This window comes from Oncorhynchus mykiss, chromosome 24 (genome assembly GCF_057628025.1).
Source record: "Oncorhynchus mykiss isolate SJ-2025 chromosome 24, ASM5762802v1, whole genome shotgun sequence".
Lineage (NCBI taxonomy): Eukaryota > Metazoa > Chordata > Actinopteri > Salmoniformes > Salmonidae > Oncorhynchus > Oncorhynchus mykiss.
The window spans coordinates 19130380-19147516 of NC_143045.1; the positions used below are offsets into that span (position 1 = coordinate 19130380).

The following is a 17137-nucleotide window of genomic DNA, read 5'->3' on the forward strand; positions in this document are numbered from 1 at the left end:
CTTTTCCCTAAAGTAGTGGACTATGTAGGGAATAGGGTGCCATTGGGACACAACCCTTTGCACTTTCTCACCGTCTGCAGAGAGAGTGCTCTCCAGAGGAGGAGGTGGAAGCAGCAGCTGGCTGAGGAACAGGCCCTCGTGCAGCTCAGCAAGCAGTGTTCTCACACACAGGGCCAGTCGGCCTGGACGCAGCTCTGGCAGGCTGACATCCCCAGACAGCACCAGGCTCAGGGACACCTCTGCCAGACATGTATCCTGCTGAGCAGTGAGTTGGGACAATGCAGTGAAATGCATTCTGTGAAGTAACACTTCTTTAAAATAGACCCACTTAAAAGATTGCTATGTTTACATGGGAAGAAACCCCACATACCAATCGACTGCTTTTAAGCACTTTACTGCTTAGCTGTCCAACAGAAAAGTCCCAGGCCAACCTGTTATGAAAGTTTGAGAAATTGTTATGAAGAATATGAAAATGTAAATAGTCAGGCTAAACTAAAAAGACTGATCTGTTTAGATGAAGTTAGTGTGTAGAGGTTTAATACCTTTTGCCCTGGTGGTCGAGCAGTAAGTCGATACTTGAGGTGGTCATGTACCATAAAGACTCTGACAGGGCTAGGTTTAGCACCATCACATTGATGGAGTCAATATGGAAAGACAGCAGCTGAGAGCGGAAAGACAGCAGCTGAGAGCACTGTTTTTCATGAATCATTTAATGAGTAAAATTCATATATAAACAGTTGTGTGTTTGTCCCTACCTGGGAGAGGAACCGCAGGGCTGCAGGGCTAAGGGGAACCTTCCCTGACTCTCCTCCATCACGGCTCTTAGGCGCCCGAGGTCTTCGAGGCTGCTGCAAGTCCACTCTCACTCTGGACTCGCCCACACACAAAGCCAGGCACCTCCTGAGAAAAAAAAGAGTTCACAACCTTGTATTGTTAAATTATTCCTTTCCATCAAAGGCCAAGAAAGCTGAGAGATATGCAATTAAGATATGCGGGTATAAGATTGTATAAACATGTTTTTAAAAAAACTCACGGCAGGTTCTGGTTTAAAAGTTTGCTTGAAATCCATATCCTGTCTATTTCCTGCAATAGAAAAAAAGGAGAAATGCACCTGGTTTACAACTGAATTGTAGTCTTGAATTGAAAAAGGTTGAAAAAGGTTGTATATTCTACAATGTGTGACAATACACAAATAAATACCCTTCCCAATGAAGACATAGAAACAGGATTTCTAGGGATGTCACGATTCGCATCGGTCCCGGATTCAAATGTTTAAGAAGCAAGTGCATTAGTACGTGGACCCCAAACCGATCCAAATGTAGCATTCAAACGTTACAAATCGCAGGATCACAAAAATGTTTTGCTCATATTGGCAACATTTTTTTACACCTTCGGAAAATACCTCTCATATTTTGTGACAACTGATGCTTCCTCTCCTTAAGTGTCGAACTGCATGTAACTGTGTTGAGTCATTGATCTGCAAGTCAGTTTGCCTGCCGAACAACCCCAGGAAATATCAGTAATCCTTGTCAAAGTGCGAACTGTGCCCAGCTTCACGTACTGACCAACGGAGGTAGGCGCAATGTTGCCAATTTAGTGACTTTATCGCTATTATTTATTGGTACAGGCTAGCGAAAAATTCAGGTACTTTTCAGGCTGCCTTTGGGAAGTTTCGCCACAGTTTCTATGTTTTTGATAGCATTTAGCGACTTTTGTCACTAAATTCTGCAAACGAGTGTGAAAAGAGGTCTGCGTTAAAGCCAATTTACGCTTAATCTGAAAATGTGGTTGGAAGCGCGGTATGGATGGTGTAACGCAAATTTTGGCGACTCCAGATGCATGCAGAGGCCAAATTTGGCTCCGTACCACATCGCCATTCGCCCCTCAAAATGTAAAACAACGCGGAGACCTCCGTTTAGCTCCGCATTGACATGATTGGTTGACGTTAGGTGAGGGCGAGATGTCCTGCATAAACACAAACTCCTGATCTTACGCATGTGCGTGGCACCTTCAGCATTCAAATGCTAAAATGATAGACTTTATTAGTTGAGTGACAACCTATTGTCGTCTATGCACTGTTGAAAAGTGTATAAATAATTTATTAAAACTATTTTGCAATGAACATCTACAGTATCCTCAACAGCAATCTGTAGAGTAGCACCATGGTTTAGCCAGAGCTAGTTTCTGTCCTCCTCTAGGTACATTGACTTCAATACAAAACCTATGAGGCTCATGGTTCTCACCCCCTTCCATAGACTTACACAGTAATTATGACAACTTCCAGAGGAAGTTAAATGTCCTCAGAGGCAATTCATCTTGCACCAGTCAGAAAACATACATTACCATTCAAAAGTGTGGGGTCACTTAGAAATGTCCTTGTTTTTTAAACAAAAGCATTTTTTTGTCCTTTAAAATAACATCAAATTGATCAGAAATACAGTGTAGACATTGATAATCTTGTAAATTACTATTGTAGCTGGAAACGGCAGATTTTTTTAATGGAATATCTACATAGGCGTACAGAGGCCCATTATCAGCAACCATCACTCCTGTGTTCCAATGGCACATTGTGTTAGCTAATCCAAGTTTATCATTTTAAAAATGCTAATTGATCAATAGAAAACCCTTTTGCCATCATGTTAGCAAAGCTGAAAACTGTTGTTCTGATTTAAGAAGCAATGGAAACTGGCCTTCTTTAGACTAGTTGAGTATCTGGAGCATCTGAATTTGTGGGTTCGATTACAGGCTCAAAACGGCCAGAAACAAAGCACTTTCTTCTGAAACTCGTCAGTCTATTCGTGTTCTGAGAAATTAAGGCTATTCCATGCGAGAAATTGCCAAGAAACTGAAGATCTCATACAATGCTGTGTACTACTCCCTTCACAGAACAGCGCAACCAGAATAGAAAAAGGAGTAGGAGGCCCCGGTGCACAACTGAGCATGAGGACAAGTACATTAGTGTCTCTAGTTTGAGAAACAGGCGCCTCACAAGTCCTCAACTGGCAGCTTCATTAAATAGTACCCGCAAAACACCAGTCTCAATATCAACAGTGAAGAGGCAACTCCGGGATGCTGGCCTTCTAGGCAGAGTTCCTCTGTCCAGTGCTGCCCATCTTAATATTTTCTTTTTATTGGCCAGTCTGAGAAATTGATTTTTCTTGGCAACTCTTTGCAAGCCCAAAAAGACAGCTGTGGTGTCATTTCTTGGTTCTTCTGTAGTGCAAAAAGACAGCTACAGATAGTGTACAAGGTGGAATTGAATGTGTCAATCAATGTCTGTCACCTTGATTACTCAATTTTTTCTCGACATGTACACCTACGTGGTAAACATTCATTCAGAGGCTAGGTTGTAGAAACCGCATGATGGGTTTAGGGAAATATTATAGTATCATGTAGTAGCCTAAACCTATCGTTGTTACATTGAGCTGGGTGTATGGAATATGAATGACAGTCATCCAATATGCTGTAATAGAAATAAGGCCATGCTCATTAAAAAATAAATAATCCTGCCTCATCTTAAACGGCACTGACTGCTGAATTGGGCTTACAATACATTTTATTTTTGTTGTTCAGGTTTATCATCAAGCAATAGTTTTGGTAGATTTGCTTTAAATAAATCAGTGTATATGGTCATTTTTAAATATACAGGGTATATCTAGTATACAGGGTATATCAAAAATTCATAAAAGGACAGCAATCACTTTTGCGAGGTGCACTGTGTGGCCAAAGCGAGGAGAAGAGAAAATCACTCAGTAAACGGTCAAAACCATTTGATTTTCAGATGGAGGTGGAATTCAAAATTGTGCTATATAGTGACTTTAGAAAGTATTCATACCTCTTGACTTATTCCATATTTTGTTGTGTTACAGCCTGAATGCAAAATGGATTAAATATGATTTTTTTTCTCTCACCCATCTACACACATCAGCAGCAGATTTGATTTAGAATGGAAAATGAATGTGTGTATGCAACAAATGTTAGTACATCTAATCGTAACGCATCGATTCGTTCTCTAATCAAACTGAATCGTTTCACACTAAAACATATCGTTCCTGTATGGTATCGGAGCACATGTACCTAGCTAGATATGTATCGGAAAGATGCACATCCCTAAATTTCATGTCATAAGCCACATGCTTTGCGTAAATGTAATGTGAACAAAACCTACCAGAGTGTGCTGGGGCTGAAACTGGATACTTATTCCATGCACTGAAAAGAGCCCTACTGATTTGATCTTCAGCTCAGCATTCAGTGTGTTGTGGAAGAACCGTACCGCCAGGCTGCATATTAACCATCTGAAAATAACCAGAGAGAACAACAAACATGTCAAATGATTTGATAATGTCACCGATCATAAAGAAATGATACATTGAACAGACTAGAAGTCGACCGATTAATCGGAATGGCCGATTAATTAGGGCCGATTTCAAGTTTTCATAACATATTTGGGCGCCGATTTCCGATTTTAAAAAATATTTGTATATAAAAACATTTTTTATACATTTTATTTAACTAGGCAAGTCGGTTAAGAACACATTCTTATTTTCAATGACTTTTCTAGGAACTGAATCGGTATCGGCGTTAAAATCATAATCAGTCGACCTCTAGAACAGACACATCTTCTGTGTCTCTCACTTCTCCATCAACAAAGTTGTGTGCATTTGTTTGCCTGTCATTTTCAAATCAAATCATATTTGTTACATACACATTTAGCAGATGTTATTGCAGGTGTAGAGAAATGCTTGTGTTTCTAGCTCCAACAGTGCAGTAATACCTAACAATACACACAAACCTAAAAGTAAAAGAATGGAATTAAGGAATATATAAATATTAGGATGAGCAATGTCGGAGTGGCATAGACTAAAATACAGTAGAATATAATACAGTATATACACATGAGATGTGTAAAGCAAAAATATGTCAACATTATTCAAATTACTAGTGTTCCAGTATTTCTACTTGCACATCCTCATCTGCACATATATCACACCAGTGTAAATTGCTAAAGTGTAATTACTTCGCCACTATTTGCACACACTGTATACAGATTTTTCTATTGTGTTATTGACTGTACGTTTGTTGATCAAAATGTGTCGCACTGCTTTGCTTTATCTTGGCCAGGTCGCAGTTGTAAATGAGAACTTGTTCTCAACTGGCCTACCTGGTTAAATAAAGGTGAAATAAAATTAAACATAAATAAAGTGGCCAGTGATTAAGTCTATGTATATGGGGCAGCAGCCTCTAAGGTACAGGGTTACATAACCTGAAAGCCACCTAGATATTGAGTTCCATCAAAGGACAGGCTGGCACTTGTGTTAGTGCACAAAGATAGGGCATTGTTCTAGCTAACTCTTGCAGCAACAGCAAGCTTCAGCAGTTCAGTTGTCTGATTGCCCAAGTCATTCCCATTACAACATTTAGTGCGTTCTCTACATTTCTCAAGTCACATGAATAGTGATTTTCAGAGGTAGAAAGAATCAGGTATTCCAAATGTAAGGTATGCATTGATACTTTCTGAAAAGAGGACAGCTGCATTATTTGATGATTTGGCAATAGTTGTTTTGGCATTAGAAGGAAGGTATATTAGACAGGAATATTGTGTGAAAGTGTTCTTCCCTCATGTTACGGCATGTTTTCTTACCTGAAGAGTAGAACAGATAGGAGCAGGAACAGGAGAAGTGCTAGTATGACGATCAGCAGGAGAGACATTTGTCCTGATGTTGACCCCTCGTTCACACCCAATGTGTGGTCATGGGGCTGGTTATTTTGATTTCAATGCCTCACGGTGGGAAATTAAGACAGTTCAGCTCCTCTTTGGATCCCGGAGATACCTGTCATGCAGGTGCCTCGAGCTTAATGTCACGTTATGTCTTGTTTGCTAAAGAAGTGCAATCATGGCACTATTCAATAGCTATTAAATAACATATGCCAGCTAACGCTGTCTTGTCTAGTCTGGAAAATCTGATAGCTACACTTCACTAGCTAGGTTAGCTCGCAGGGCCAGACTGATATGCTAACGTCGTTACCGAACGTTGGCTGACACAAAAAAAAGTTTGAAGGAACCGATATAGCTAGCGGGTTAGATGGAAAGCTGGAACTGGCTCACAGATTCGAGTAGCGAGCTAGCTAACTATACTCAGATATCACTGGTCAGTCACTAGCTGGTAGCTAGCTACGACGTTCGTTGGCTAGCTAAATAGCCACGTACTAGCTAGCAAAAGCGTCAATTGAAACCAATGTTGGCAAATTTGGTAGCTATCTAACAAATATAAGCCCCTTTTCAACCTCTTGTAAATCTGACGGTCTCAAATGTTCTTATCCCGTCTGGAGGGTTCTCATCCTCCTTACATTTTCAGTGGCAAAGCACCATCATATTCTAGGATTGTTGTCCACAACCGTAAACAGAGGAGCGATGAGCAGAACCAAAAAGTCAATATGGAAATGGCCAACCAATTTGTTTCCCGGAGTTCGAAACGCCTCACACTGAACCCATTCTGGATGTCTCTGGCCTAGCTACATTGCACTTATCTTTTCAATCAGTGCACACAAGTTTATTAAAAAATGATTTAATATGCTTCTCCCTCTTTATTATGCAGCATAACTCAATAGTTCGTTTAATAAGGGACCAAACACTTCTTGTTTAGTGTCATTCATCTCTTTATGCCAAAGAAATGGAATCACTAGAAGATGGTACTATTGAGTTGTTAGCAAAGGTTAGGCAATTCTCCCATCTTGATGAAAATGTTCATGGCACCCCCTTTTGATATAGTTCACTTTCATTTCCCCATTTGAAACTGTTGAATGAGCACAACACCGCTTCAACATCACATGATATGCATATGCCCTGTCATTTCATTGTTTTTTCAACCTGCAGCGTCTGCACCTTTTACAAACCTTGACCTACAATTTGGCAGTGTGAGGACTTCAAATTGAAATTACTTTTCTACCACACACACTTGCAGTCTTGCACTTCACTGTTCTGATGAAGTCAGAATTATTACAGTGTTTTATTCATTTCATTGAGCTGAACAGGTACAATTGTTTTATTTGCATACAAAAACATGATTCATTTAAAAGTTGTCCATGTTCATCAAGCTTCTGCCACAGTATGAATGAAATATAGTCAGTATATTTCAGTCTCCTAAACATCTCTAAATAATGCTTCTGGTTGAGTAAAATCTACTGACGTAGTGCAGCTGGAAGGGTAATGCCATATACGGGGCAAAATATACAGGCAATTAGAGATCCCATGCTCTACACCTCTATTGGAGTGTTCACAAACACATCCAGGTACAGTAGTTGGAGATGTCCAGTAGACCCATGACGGCTCAGCTATGTTCTTAGCATTTACGCTGAAGCCTTCTGCTTGTTGTGCTTGGCAAACCACTCATCACTTTTATCTTCAGCCATAGCCTGAAAATAAATGAGGGTAATAGATTAAGACTATGTACTCAGTGATAATGCAAAGTATGGTTTCATTTTCATAATATTTCTAAATACCAACCTTATCCAGCAATGCATTTCCACTGGGGTCCATCTGGGAGAGTTGTCTGAATGCCTCATCTCCCACAAAGCAGATCTCATGGCCATCCTAGACCACATATGACCACCGTTATTATGTGCAGAATGTAGAATTAATATATTTTACCCATGTTAATCATTTGGTAATGCACTCACTGGATCAGCCAGAATGACCACTTCTACTGTAGCCTTCCCAGGGGTGTCCAGGCTAACCAAAGGAGTAAGGATTTTATAGTTTTCTTTTGTCATCAGGGCTTCAAGATCTGGCAACTAAAAATAATTAAACAACAATTATTCAATATTGCTTTCTGTGTGCATGTGTAACCGGTGTGAAATGGCTAGCTAGTTAGCAGGGTGCGCACTAATAGCGCTTCAATCAGTGACGTCACTCGCTCTGAGACCTTGAAGTAGTTGTTGCTCTGCAAGGGCCGCGGCTTTTATGGAGCGATGGGTAACGGTGCTTCAAGGGTGACTGTTGTCAATGTGTGCAGAGGGTCCCTGGTTCGAGCCCAAGTAGGGGCGAGGCGAGGGACGGAAGCAAAACTGTTACACATGTAAATAATTTATAGCATTGTATAGACCCCTTTCTGTGTTAGCAAACACTGCTGCATGAGGGCGATGCGAGCAAGCTGATGGCAGAACAAGGGCGAGTTATTATAGAAACCCCAGCAAAAAATACTATTTACATTTTGCTTATGAGTGATTTCACACTACTTTTGGATTATAAGGCTCGTATGAATGTCCTGTTTAATATGTTTGTCATCATCGCATTATACTTTCAAAAAATAATAATAACTCGGAAATTGTCTCCTTGGCTAGCTTTTGCAACAGCCTATTTCAATGATCGTTAACATTCTAGCTAACAACTGCTGCATCCAATAGTTATTTTGCAAAGAATACAACCAAATATAGTCTTCGTCAACTGTTCAAGCTAGAATCAAAACATTGTAAGCATATGAGAGCCCAAAAAAGTTATTTTGTTTAGAATAATAAAAAAGTAAATCTAGGTGATGTTGAATGGGCGCAAATGGCGACGGCTTTCTTACTGCCGTCAAGAGACACGCGGATATGTGCATGACATCAGTGTGTCGTGTACTGGAAAAGGGTCAATTACTTCACCTGCTTATGTGGACAAGAGAAAGCTATCCTCCCGAAAGCTGTCCCATGATCTACTGTCCCACCAATGTTGTAAAGCTCTAGTTTACACTGCAAATATACAGAAACACACACCTAGCATTATCACCATCTTATCAATTCATGCAAACACACACTCGTGTTCTAAGTGTAGAACACAGGAGGCTGCTGAGGGGAGGATGGCTCATAATAATGGCCGCAATGGAGCAAATGGAATCATCCACATGGAAACGATTTGTCGGATGTATTTGATTACATTCCACTAATTCCACTCAAGCCTTTACCACAAGCCCTCCTCCCCAATTAAGGTGCCACCAACCTCCTGTGGTGTAGAACCAAGTGTCTCTCTCTCTCTCACACCTGAGTGTCTGCGAATCCCATCAGCACAGTCTTTTTCTCCTCATTTCTCTCCATCACCTTCATCCCCAGAAGGGAGGACCAGTAGTGTGTTGATTTCTGCAGGTCAGACACTGCCAGACATACCTTCTGTACAGGATCTTTAAACAAGTGAAAAACAGATACACATACAGTTGAAGTCAGAAGTTAACATACACTTAGGTTGGAGTCATTAAAACTTGTTTTTCAACCAGTCCACAAATTTCTTGTTAACAAACTATAGTTTTGGCAAGTCAGTTAGGACATCTACTTTGTGCATGTCTATTTTGTGCATCTACTTTGATTTCCAACAATTGTTTACAGACAGATTATTTCACTGTATCACAATTCCAGTGGGTCAGAAGTCTACATACACTAAGTTGACTGTGCCTTTCAACAGCTTGGAAAATTCCAGAACATGATGTCATGACTTTAGAAGCTTCTGATAGGATAATTGACATCAGTTGAGTCAATTTGAGGTGTACCTGTGGATATATTCCAAGGCCTACCTTCGACCTCAGTGCCTCTTTGCGTGACATCATGGGAAAATCTAAAGAAATCAGCCAAGACCTCAGAAAAGTCTGGTTCATCCTTGGGAGCAATTTCCAAACGTCTGAAGGTACCACGTTCATCTGTACAAACAATAGTACGCAAGTATAAACACCATGGGACCACGCAGCCGTCATACAGCTCAGGAAGGAGATGCGTTGTCTCCTAGAGATGAACGTAATTTGGTACGAAAAGTGCTAATCAATCTCAGAACAACAGCAATGGACCTTGTGAAGATGCTGGAGGAAACAGATACAAAAGTATCTATAGCCACAGTAAAATGAGTCTTATATCGACATAACCTGAAAGGCCGCTCAGCAAGGAAGAAGCCACTGATCCAAAAACGCCATAAAAATGCCAGACTACGGTTTGCAACTGCACATGGGGACAAAGATCGTACTTTTTGGAGAAATGTCCTCTAGTCTGATGAAACAAAAATAGAACTGTTTGTCCATAATGACCATTGTTATGTTTGGAGGAAAAAGGGGGAGGCTTGCAAGCCGAAGAACACGATCCCAATCGTGAAGCATGGGGGTGGCAGCATCATGTTGGGTGCTTTGCTGCAGGAGGGACTGGTGCGCTTCACAAAATAGATGGCATCATGAGGAAGGAAAATTCTGTGCATATATTGAAGCAACATCTCAAGACATCAGTCAGGAAGTTAAAGCTTGGTCGCAAATGGGTCTTCCAAATGGACAATGACCCCAAGCATACTTCCAAAGTTGTGGCAAAATGGCTTACGGACAACAAAGTCAAGGTATTGGAATGGGCATCACAATGCCCTGACCTCAATCCTATAGAAAATGTGTGGGCAGAACTGAAAAAGCATGTGCAAGCAAGAAGGTCTACAAACCTGACTCAGTTACACCAGCTCTGTCAGGAGGAATGGGCCAAACTTCACTCAACTTATTGTGGGAAGCTTGTGGAAGGCTACTTGAAACATTTGACCCAAGTTAAACCATTTAAATGCAATGCTACCAAATACTAATTGAGTGTATGTAAACTTCTGACCCCCTGGGAATGTGATGAAGGAAATAAAAGCTGAAATAAATCATTCTCTCTACTATTATTCAGACATTTCGCATTCTTAAAAAAAAAGTGACCTAACTGACATAAGACAGGAAGTTTTTACTAGGATTAAATGTCAGGAATTGTGATTTATTTTTTTAATGTATTTGGCTAAGGTGTATGTAAACTTCCCAACTTCAACTGTACACAATATACAGGTAACTGTCAAAATAAAGGAAACACAAGTAAATGAGGGATACAAAGTATATTGAAATCAGGTGCTTCCAAACAGGTGTAGTTCCTGAGTTAATTAAGCAATTACATCCCATCATGCTTAGTGTCATGTCTAAAAATGCCTAGTTACCCATTATTTTGGCTACCATGGCTAGAATAAGAGATTTCTGACTTTGAAAGGGGGGTGTCAAAGGAGCATAGGGGGTTTAAAGTGTGTGTGGGTGTCTCGGTCACCAGATCTCAACCCAATTGAACACTTATGGGAGATTCTGGAGTGGCACCTGAGACAGTGTTTTCCACCACCATCAACAAAACACAAAATTATGGAATTTCTCATGAAAGAATGGTGCCGCATCTGTCCAATAGAGTTCCAGACACTTGTGGAATCTATGCCAAGGCGCATTGAAGATGTTCTGTTTTGGCAGTTACCTGGATGTAAGGAGTATTGATATCTAGATTGGTTCCAGATACATTTGTGCTCCTGCCTACTCAATGCAAACCAAACATGGCATGGCAAGAACTGGCATGATGGCACAAACAGACTGGTACCCAGGTTAATTTCCTCCTGGACTTTTAAATAAGCATGGTAGACTATAGTCTACTTTAGAGTCTACTACAGCAATGATCTTCTGTGCAAAGCACTGTTGACCCACCATTGTGAGGCTGATCTTTGTCCACCAGGTAGAAGCGGTAACCTCCAGGGGCCTCAACCAGATAGAGAGCCTCTCCAACCTCAGTGAGGGGCCAACCAAGCCGCTTAGCATTGCTGACAGCCTGGCTAGACTGCAGAGTCAGACCCTGAAATAAAGACATGGTGGCATACATTGAGGTAGGATTGGGTTAAATATATATATATGTATATATATATATATATGTTCATGAATAACCATTCACTTACCAGGAAGTCATTGCCAAGGTGATATTCTCCCACTCCATAATTGTAGGTCAGCTCAGCCACAAAGTGATCATCCTCTGGACCAAAGCCAACCATTGTCTTGCTCCATTTTCCATCATAAGGGCTGAATACACACAAGCAATTAGGGCATCATATGAGAGAGACCGTGACTATTGTTACACAACAAGTAATTCAAACATTTCATTTTCATAAGAGGTGTTGGTTGAACAGTAAAGTTGACAGCCTGCCTACCCATTACAAGTGGCCTTGCATCCCTCTTCAAACTCTTCATGACGCAAAATCTGAAATCAAATCAATGATTTTGACATTTTGGCAAAACAGTGATCTAGTCCCCAATATCACGTGAGTTTACAGCACTATGAACACCATTGAAGCACAAATCATAACAAACGATTGAAACAAATTAAATGTGGCGCAGCAGTCTAAGGCACTGCATCCCAGTGCAAGAGTTGTCACTACAGTCCCTGGTTCGACTCCAGGGTGTATCACATCCGGCCATAGGGCGGCGCACAATTGGCCCAGAGTCGTCCGGGTTTGGCCGGTGTAGGCCGTCATTGTAAATAAGAATTTGTTCTTAAGTGACTTGCCTAGATAAATAAAGGTTAAATAAAAAATACAACGTTGGTACACTCTGTGCAAGTGAAATCTATTGGTCACATGTTTGAGGATGTTCTACGAAAGAGCTGGAAATGTACCTTCATGCCTAGCACATCTCGGTAAAAGGTGGCCGTTTTGCTTCTGTCACCCACTTTGAAAACGAAATGCAAGGCTCGTCTCAAAGCCATTATATCCCAGGTGAGTTCGCTGTGTACTTATGTTACGATTATTTTTCACGCTCTGTTTGTCTACGTCGAATGAGGAACCTTGCAATCGATTGCTCTGGTATCGATTCTATGAAAGACAACGTTTTTCGGTACAGATAAAATGATTTGCCGCTGAATCGCAGATTAAATCTATCTCAAGATAACGAGGAGTATTTAAATTAAAAGTTAAGCATATTATATTGTTTTACAGATTAGTATTACCAACATTAATCAGTATTACCAACAAAACACGTTTTACTTGGATTCTCCCCCCCCCACACATTTTTTTATGGTATAAACCAACCAATCGTCATGCCGCTGTTTAATGTTTCCACGCCCTCTTCGCGAAGATGGTGACGTCCATGAGAGGCATCTTCTTCCAGCAGGACGAAGTCATATGATGAAAAAGGCAACGACTGTATCGTAGATTCAAAAAGATACGTGCGAGCATTGAAAATGAGACCCGTGAAGGTGTTGTATCCTGATAGTGAGAGGACATTTCAAACATCGAAAAAAATGTCAGATCAAATCGGCACAAGCAGTCTGACAGTTGTGTCCAAAATGAAGGAGTCCACTGTCAACGACCATTAAAAAAATTAGACCACTGATCGTGTTTTCAGCAAGTGAGTGCCAGAAATGGCAAAAGCATCCTCAGCGCCGGGAACATACAACCAATCTGAAGGACCAACTAGGTGGCCTCAAATTCGAAAGGACCGTCCCTGGTGACAAAAGATTGGCGTAAGTATCTGTGCATGTTGGCTAGATAATTGAGTGAATGGCCCCGCTTTCATTATAGTGGCTTGTAGAGGTTTAGTAACTACGGTCTGTGATGTATGTTTGCATGTAGACTTTGTATGAAGTTAAGATACATAGCCTGCTATCTGGACTGAACATCAACTATCTTCTCGCCATCTGCCAGGAGTGTGGTGAGTGTGGCTCGCTCCATGACGTTTCGGGAGCACCAGTTAAGATCCTGCTAGGGGGGTGCGACGACATCTGATCTGCAATGCACTGGCTGCTGGTGCCAACCCCCAGATGGTGTTCTTCAGTTCTGTGGACACACTTTGTGAGCTCCCCTTTGACAAACTGAAGAGGGCCACTCTGGTTAAAGTCACGTTTGAGGAATATCAAGACCTTGTAGCGCTAAAGGGAGATGTTAGGTATGCAAGGGTGTATGATTATTATTATTTTTTTTAATTCTCCTTAATTTCGTAGTGTCCAATTGTTGTAGTAGCTACTATCTTGTCTCATCGCTACAACTCGGGAGAGACGAAGGTTGAAAGTCATGCGTCCTCCACAACACAACCTAGCCGCACTGCTTCTTAACACAGCGCGCATCCAACCCGGAACCCCAATGTGTCGGAGGAAACACCGTGCACCTGGCCCGCACTGCCCGCCACAGGAGTCGCTGGTGTGCGATGAGACAAGGACATCCCTACCGACCAAGCCCTCCCTAACCAGGACGACGCTAGGCCAATTGTGCGTTGCACAACGGACCTCCCGGTCGCGGCCGGTTACGACAGAGCCTGGGCGCGAACCCAGGGTCTCTGATGGCACAGCGCCCTTAACCACTGCGCCACCCGGGCGCCATTTTCTCAGCCAGACCCATCCTGGCTGACATTCCCTCAGGACCAGCGTGGTCAGTCTGTGCCACTGTCCCTGATCTGTGACAACGTGCGGGAACCTGGGCACCATCCTGCCACAATGTCCTGCTCACCAAGGGTATGTCATGATGATAAACTGGGGATGGGCATAATCCAATTTATAGAAATGTTACACCCTATTCAAGTCAATGATGCCATATTGGGTGGACTGGTGGCCATATTGAGTGTACCCATAGGAGCTGATAGTGAGGAATTAGTGTGTGAACTTGTGCACTACTCTGGATGGTTCTTTCACTAAGTATCTTGTGTAGGTCTCTTTTCACAGGCTGTGTGGACGCTTGGGAACCTAAGGTGCTGCGAGCAGTGATTGGTGCCCATTTCCGCCTTCCCCTGCTTGGACTGGGACGACATTCAAAACCAGCTGCCAAAGTCTGACTGTCCACGTGGCAGACAACTGCAGCGGCTATGAGAGAGAAATAGCTGAGGACATGGAAGCAAACCAGTCCAACAAACCTTCAAAGGCAGGGGACTTTGGATGGGTGTGTAGCAGGCCTAATTGTAAAGACATGCACTATGAGGAATATCAGATTCCAAACGGTGACTTCCAAGAGCGGCGACCAAGTTGTACCATGAAGGCTGGGCTCAGGGGAACACAGGCCTTGTGATTGATGGAGAAAATCATGGACTGAGTCTGGAAGCCGTCCAATTGGCTGAGAGAACTGCCGGTCCAAGACTGTCCACTCCAGGGACTACAGGGATGGACAGTCTCAACTCAGCCATGGCAGCCAGCATGCTCCTGTTTGAAGGCAGCTGTTAAACATAATGGAGACGTCTTGGAGGAAAGCTTAATCTAAAGTGCAATTTCCATGATTTTCCTGGAAGCCATTTGAGTGTAACGGACATGTTATTCCTGGTGTCACTTTTTCCATGCATGCATTCTAGACTGCACAACACCTCTTCACTGTACCTCATGTCAGACTGACTCATGGATGGATTTCATTTCCATATTCAACTCGGCTAATAAAAGTGAAATAAAATCAGCGTTTGGCTGAAAATGACAATTTCCACAATGTGAAATGTGTCCTTTCCGGTCTGCCTATTTACTCACTTATATATTCCAATTCCTGCCAGTGTGGCTTTGTAAGCTTCACTTACACTCCACACAGTTGCCTACTATATTTCCTGCCAGTTATGACTAAACTGCTGCCATTCAAGATGACTGCTTAATCTCTATACTGGACATGTGCATGTCTGTTTAGCAAGGGAAATACCCTGTCAATTAACAACTTCACTGATGGCCATATGAAAGCAATTATCATAGTAACCACAGTGGCACCTGAAGCAATTTGGGAACTTTTACTGTAGGCAAGGAAGTTGTAGGGTAAAAAAACTACTTAATTGAAAGGTGTGAAATACTTGGTTGTCTTACACTGTAAACAAATGGGTTGTATACAAAGTCTGACATCAAGACAAATTGTACTTAAAAAAAATATATATATATATATATATATAAATGGAAACTAAATGAGGTCATGATGCATTATAAATAATGGGCACATGTAGGTGATACCAAGCTAATACTGTTAAATAAATTTGCTCAATGGAATAAAACTGCTTGACCAAGTGAATGAGAACTGGCCTCATGGATAGAGGAAGTTGCCAGACAGTTGTGCTTAACAGTGAATTTTAATGGCTGTGAAGTCATGACTAGAGACAACCAGGGAGTGACAAATGTGAATTAATACACTTAGTTGCTAAGATGGATTTTAAAATGCCATTTTTGTGCCTTCAAAAATATATGGCCTTTTCAATAGAGAGGATCTTCACAGAAAATCATCTTATGTCATGGTGGTTGAAATGGAAACATAATTATGATAAGACTACTCTCTCGTATCATGGAGAACATGACATGGTATTTGAAATACCATTCACAATACAAAACAAGCAAATACAGACAAAATGACCTTTTAAAACAGGGAAATCAGACATTAAGTCTACTGTATGCACAGCGGCCATACTACTCTGCAGCACCTTTTAAACAGAAGAACAATAACACCAGACGGAAGATCAGAACATTTTCTGCACTGCATACTTGTAAATTACAACTATAGAACATTTGTTGCAATCATTTTATTCTTTCCCAGCAATGAGGGTTCGGCAAAAGAAAGAGACATTGTGAAAATTCAAGTCCATTGGGTCGACATTGTGTGGTTTCTTCTAGTATCAAGAAATGCCAATAATGAAACTGATCAAATAAGCTATTGGAGCCAAAAAGCAACAGAATGTTCATATATTACTGTAGGGGCTTTAGTCAATGCAAGGCACCACAGGAGAAGACTCCATGAGAGAAAGACCTGTCTGAAAAAAGTTGATGTCAGTCAAAAGTGAGACCTTTGACTAAAAGGGGGAGACTGGAGAGGAGGCTGGCTGGTGGTAGCCGGGAGTTCAGGGTTTGATGGAGGTGTGGGTTCAGTCCCATAAGTTTAGGTGTGTTCCCCAAATGGCACCCTATTCCCTATATAGTGCACTACTTTAGACCAGGACTAAACCTTGGTCAAAAGCAGTGCACTATGCAGGGAATAGTGTCATTTGGGACAGTCTAGCCGTGCTCTCTAGATGGGCTCTGGTTTGAGCTTTTCAGCCAGAAAGTCTTGGACAAAGGTCTCCACCACGGCCGGTGTGATCTCCTCCACGTCCTTAACGTACTTGGCCCGGGCAGACATGTCCAGGATGGTGAGCAGGGGTGCTGCCTCTGGGAGGTTGGTGTAGTCACGCAGGGAGTCACTCATGTCATCCTGGGAACACAGACAGGTCAGTCATGATCATACAACAATCTTGTCTACCAGCCTGTCTATATGCGGTAGCAATTGTGCCTGGGGAAGAAGTTGTATGACAAAGTGAAGTGGCGTGGCCTAGTTTACATATAATCAACAACACTTTATCCTGTGTGTCATGCAAAAGGAATTGCTAGATAATTGCTAACATCCTTATGA

The 17137-nt window shown here is 41.7% G+C and overlaps 3 protein-coding genes and 1 pseudogene across 14 annotated transcripts in view; 1 reads left to right on the forward strand and 3 right to left on the reverse strand.

The window, feature by feature from the left end:
• Positions 1-6541, reverse strand: part of bltp2 (bridge-like lipid transfer protein family member 2) — a 29428-nt gene extending 22887 nt beyond the window's left edge. For 2 of the 8 annotated variants that reach the window (XM_090218594.1, XM_090218591.1), the window contains exons 1-7: positions 5642-6485; positions 4169-4295; positions 1034-1083; positions 756-900; positions 543-661; positions 371-431; positions 72-255 (exon numbers count right to left, since the gene is read on the reverse strand). In XM_090218594.1, the coding sequence (XP_090074720.1) occupies positions 72-255; positions 371-431; positions 543-661; positions 756-900; positions 1034-1083; positions 4169-4295; positions 5642-5709 (754 nt within the window). In that variant the 5' untranslated portion in view covers positions 5710-6485. Of the gene's footprint in view, positions 1-71; positions 259-370; positions 432-542; positions 662-755; positions 901-1033; positions 1084-4168; positions 4296-5641 lie in introns of all 8 variants that reach the window. The other 6 variants (XM_090218592.1, XM_021582581.3, XM_090218597.1 and 3 more) reach the window with 4 other exon arrangements.
• A 453-nt stretch (positions 6542-6994) lies between these two features.
• On the reverse strand, positions 6995-12841 carry LOC110503930 (glyoxalase domain-containing protein 4). Of its 2 annotated transcripts, XM_021582590.3 has the most exons (9): positions 12433-12841; positions 11969-12018; positions 11720-11840; positions 11475-11619; positions 9016-9152; positions 8641-8727; positions 7678-7791; positions 7505-7591; positions 6995-7413 (listed from the first exon to the last, which is right to left on the reverse strand). In XM_021582590.3, exons 1-9 carry the CDS (start codon positions 12520-12522, stop codon positions 7348-7350), a joined length of 897 nt encoding a protein of 298 aa, XP_021438265.2. In that variant the 5' UTR covers positions 12523-12841; the 3' UTR covers positions 6995-7347. The 2 variants fall into 2 exon arrangements, with proteins under 2 accessions (XP_021438265.2, XP_021438266.1); XM_021582591.3 differs by lacking the exon at positions 8641-8727 and having other exon boundaries at positions 12433-12836.
• Positions 12842-14294: 1453 nt separating this feature from the next.
• LOC110503931 (rRNA methyltransferase 3B, mitochondrial pseudogene) lies at positions 14295-15209 on the forward strand (annotated as a pseudogene). Its single transcript, XR_016491366.1, has one exon. The product of XR_016491366.1 is annotated as an rRNA methyltransferase 3B, mitochondrial pseudogene (transcript).
• Positions 15210-15811: 602 nt separating this feature from the next.
• LOC110503929 (nucleoredoxin) overlaps positions 15812-17137 on the reverse strand; it is a 57388-nt gene continuing 56062 nt past the window's right edge. For all 3 annotated transcript variants that reach the window (XM_021582587.3, XM_021582589.3, XM_021582588.3), the window contains exon 8: positions 15812-16939. In XM_021582587.3, the coding sequence (XP_021438262.2) occupies positions 16757-16939 (183 nt within the window). In that variant the 3' untranslated portion in view covers positions 15812-16756. The remainder of the gene's footprint in view (positions 16940-17137) is intronic.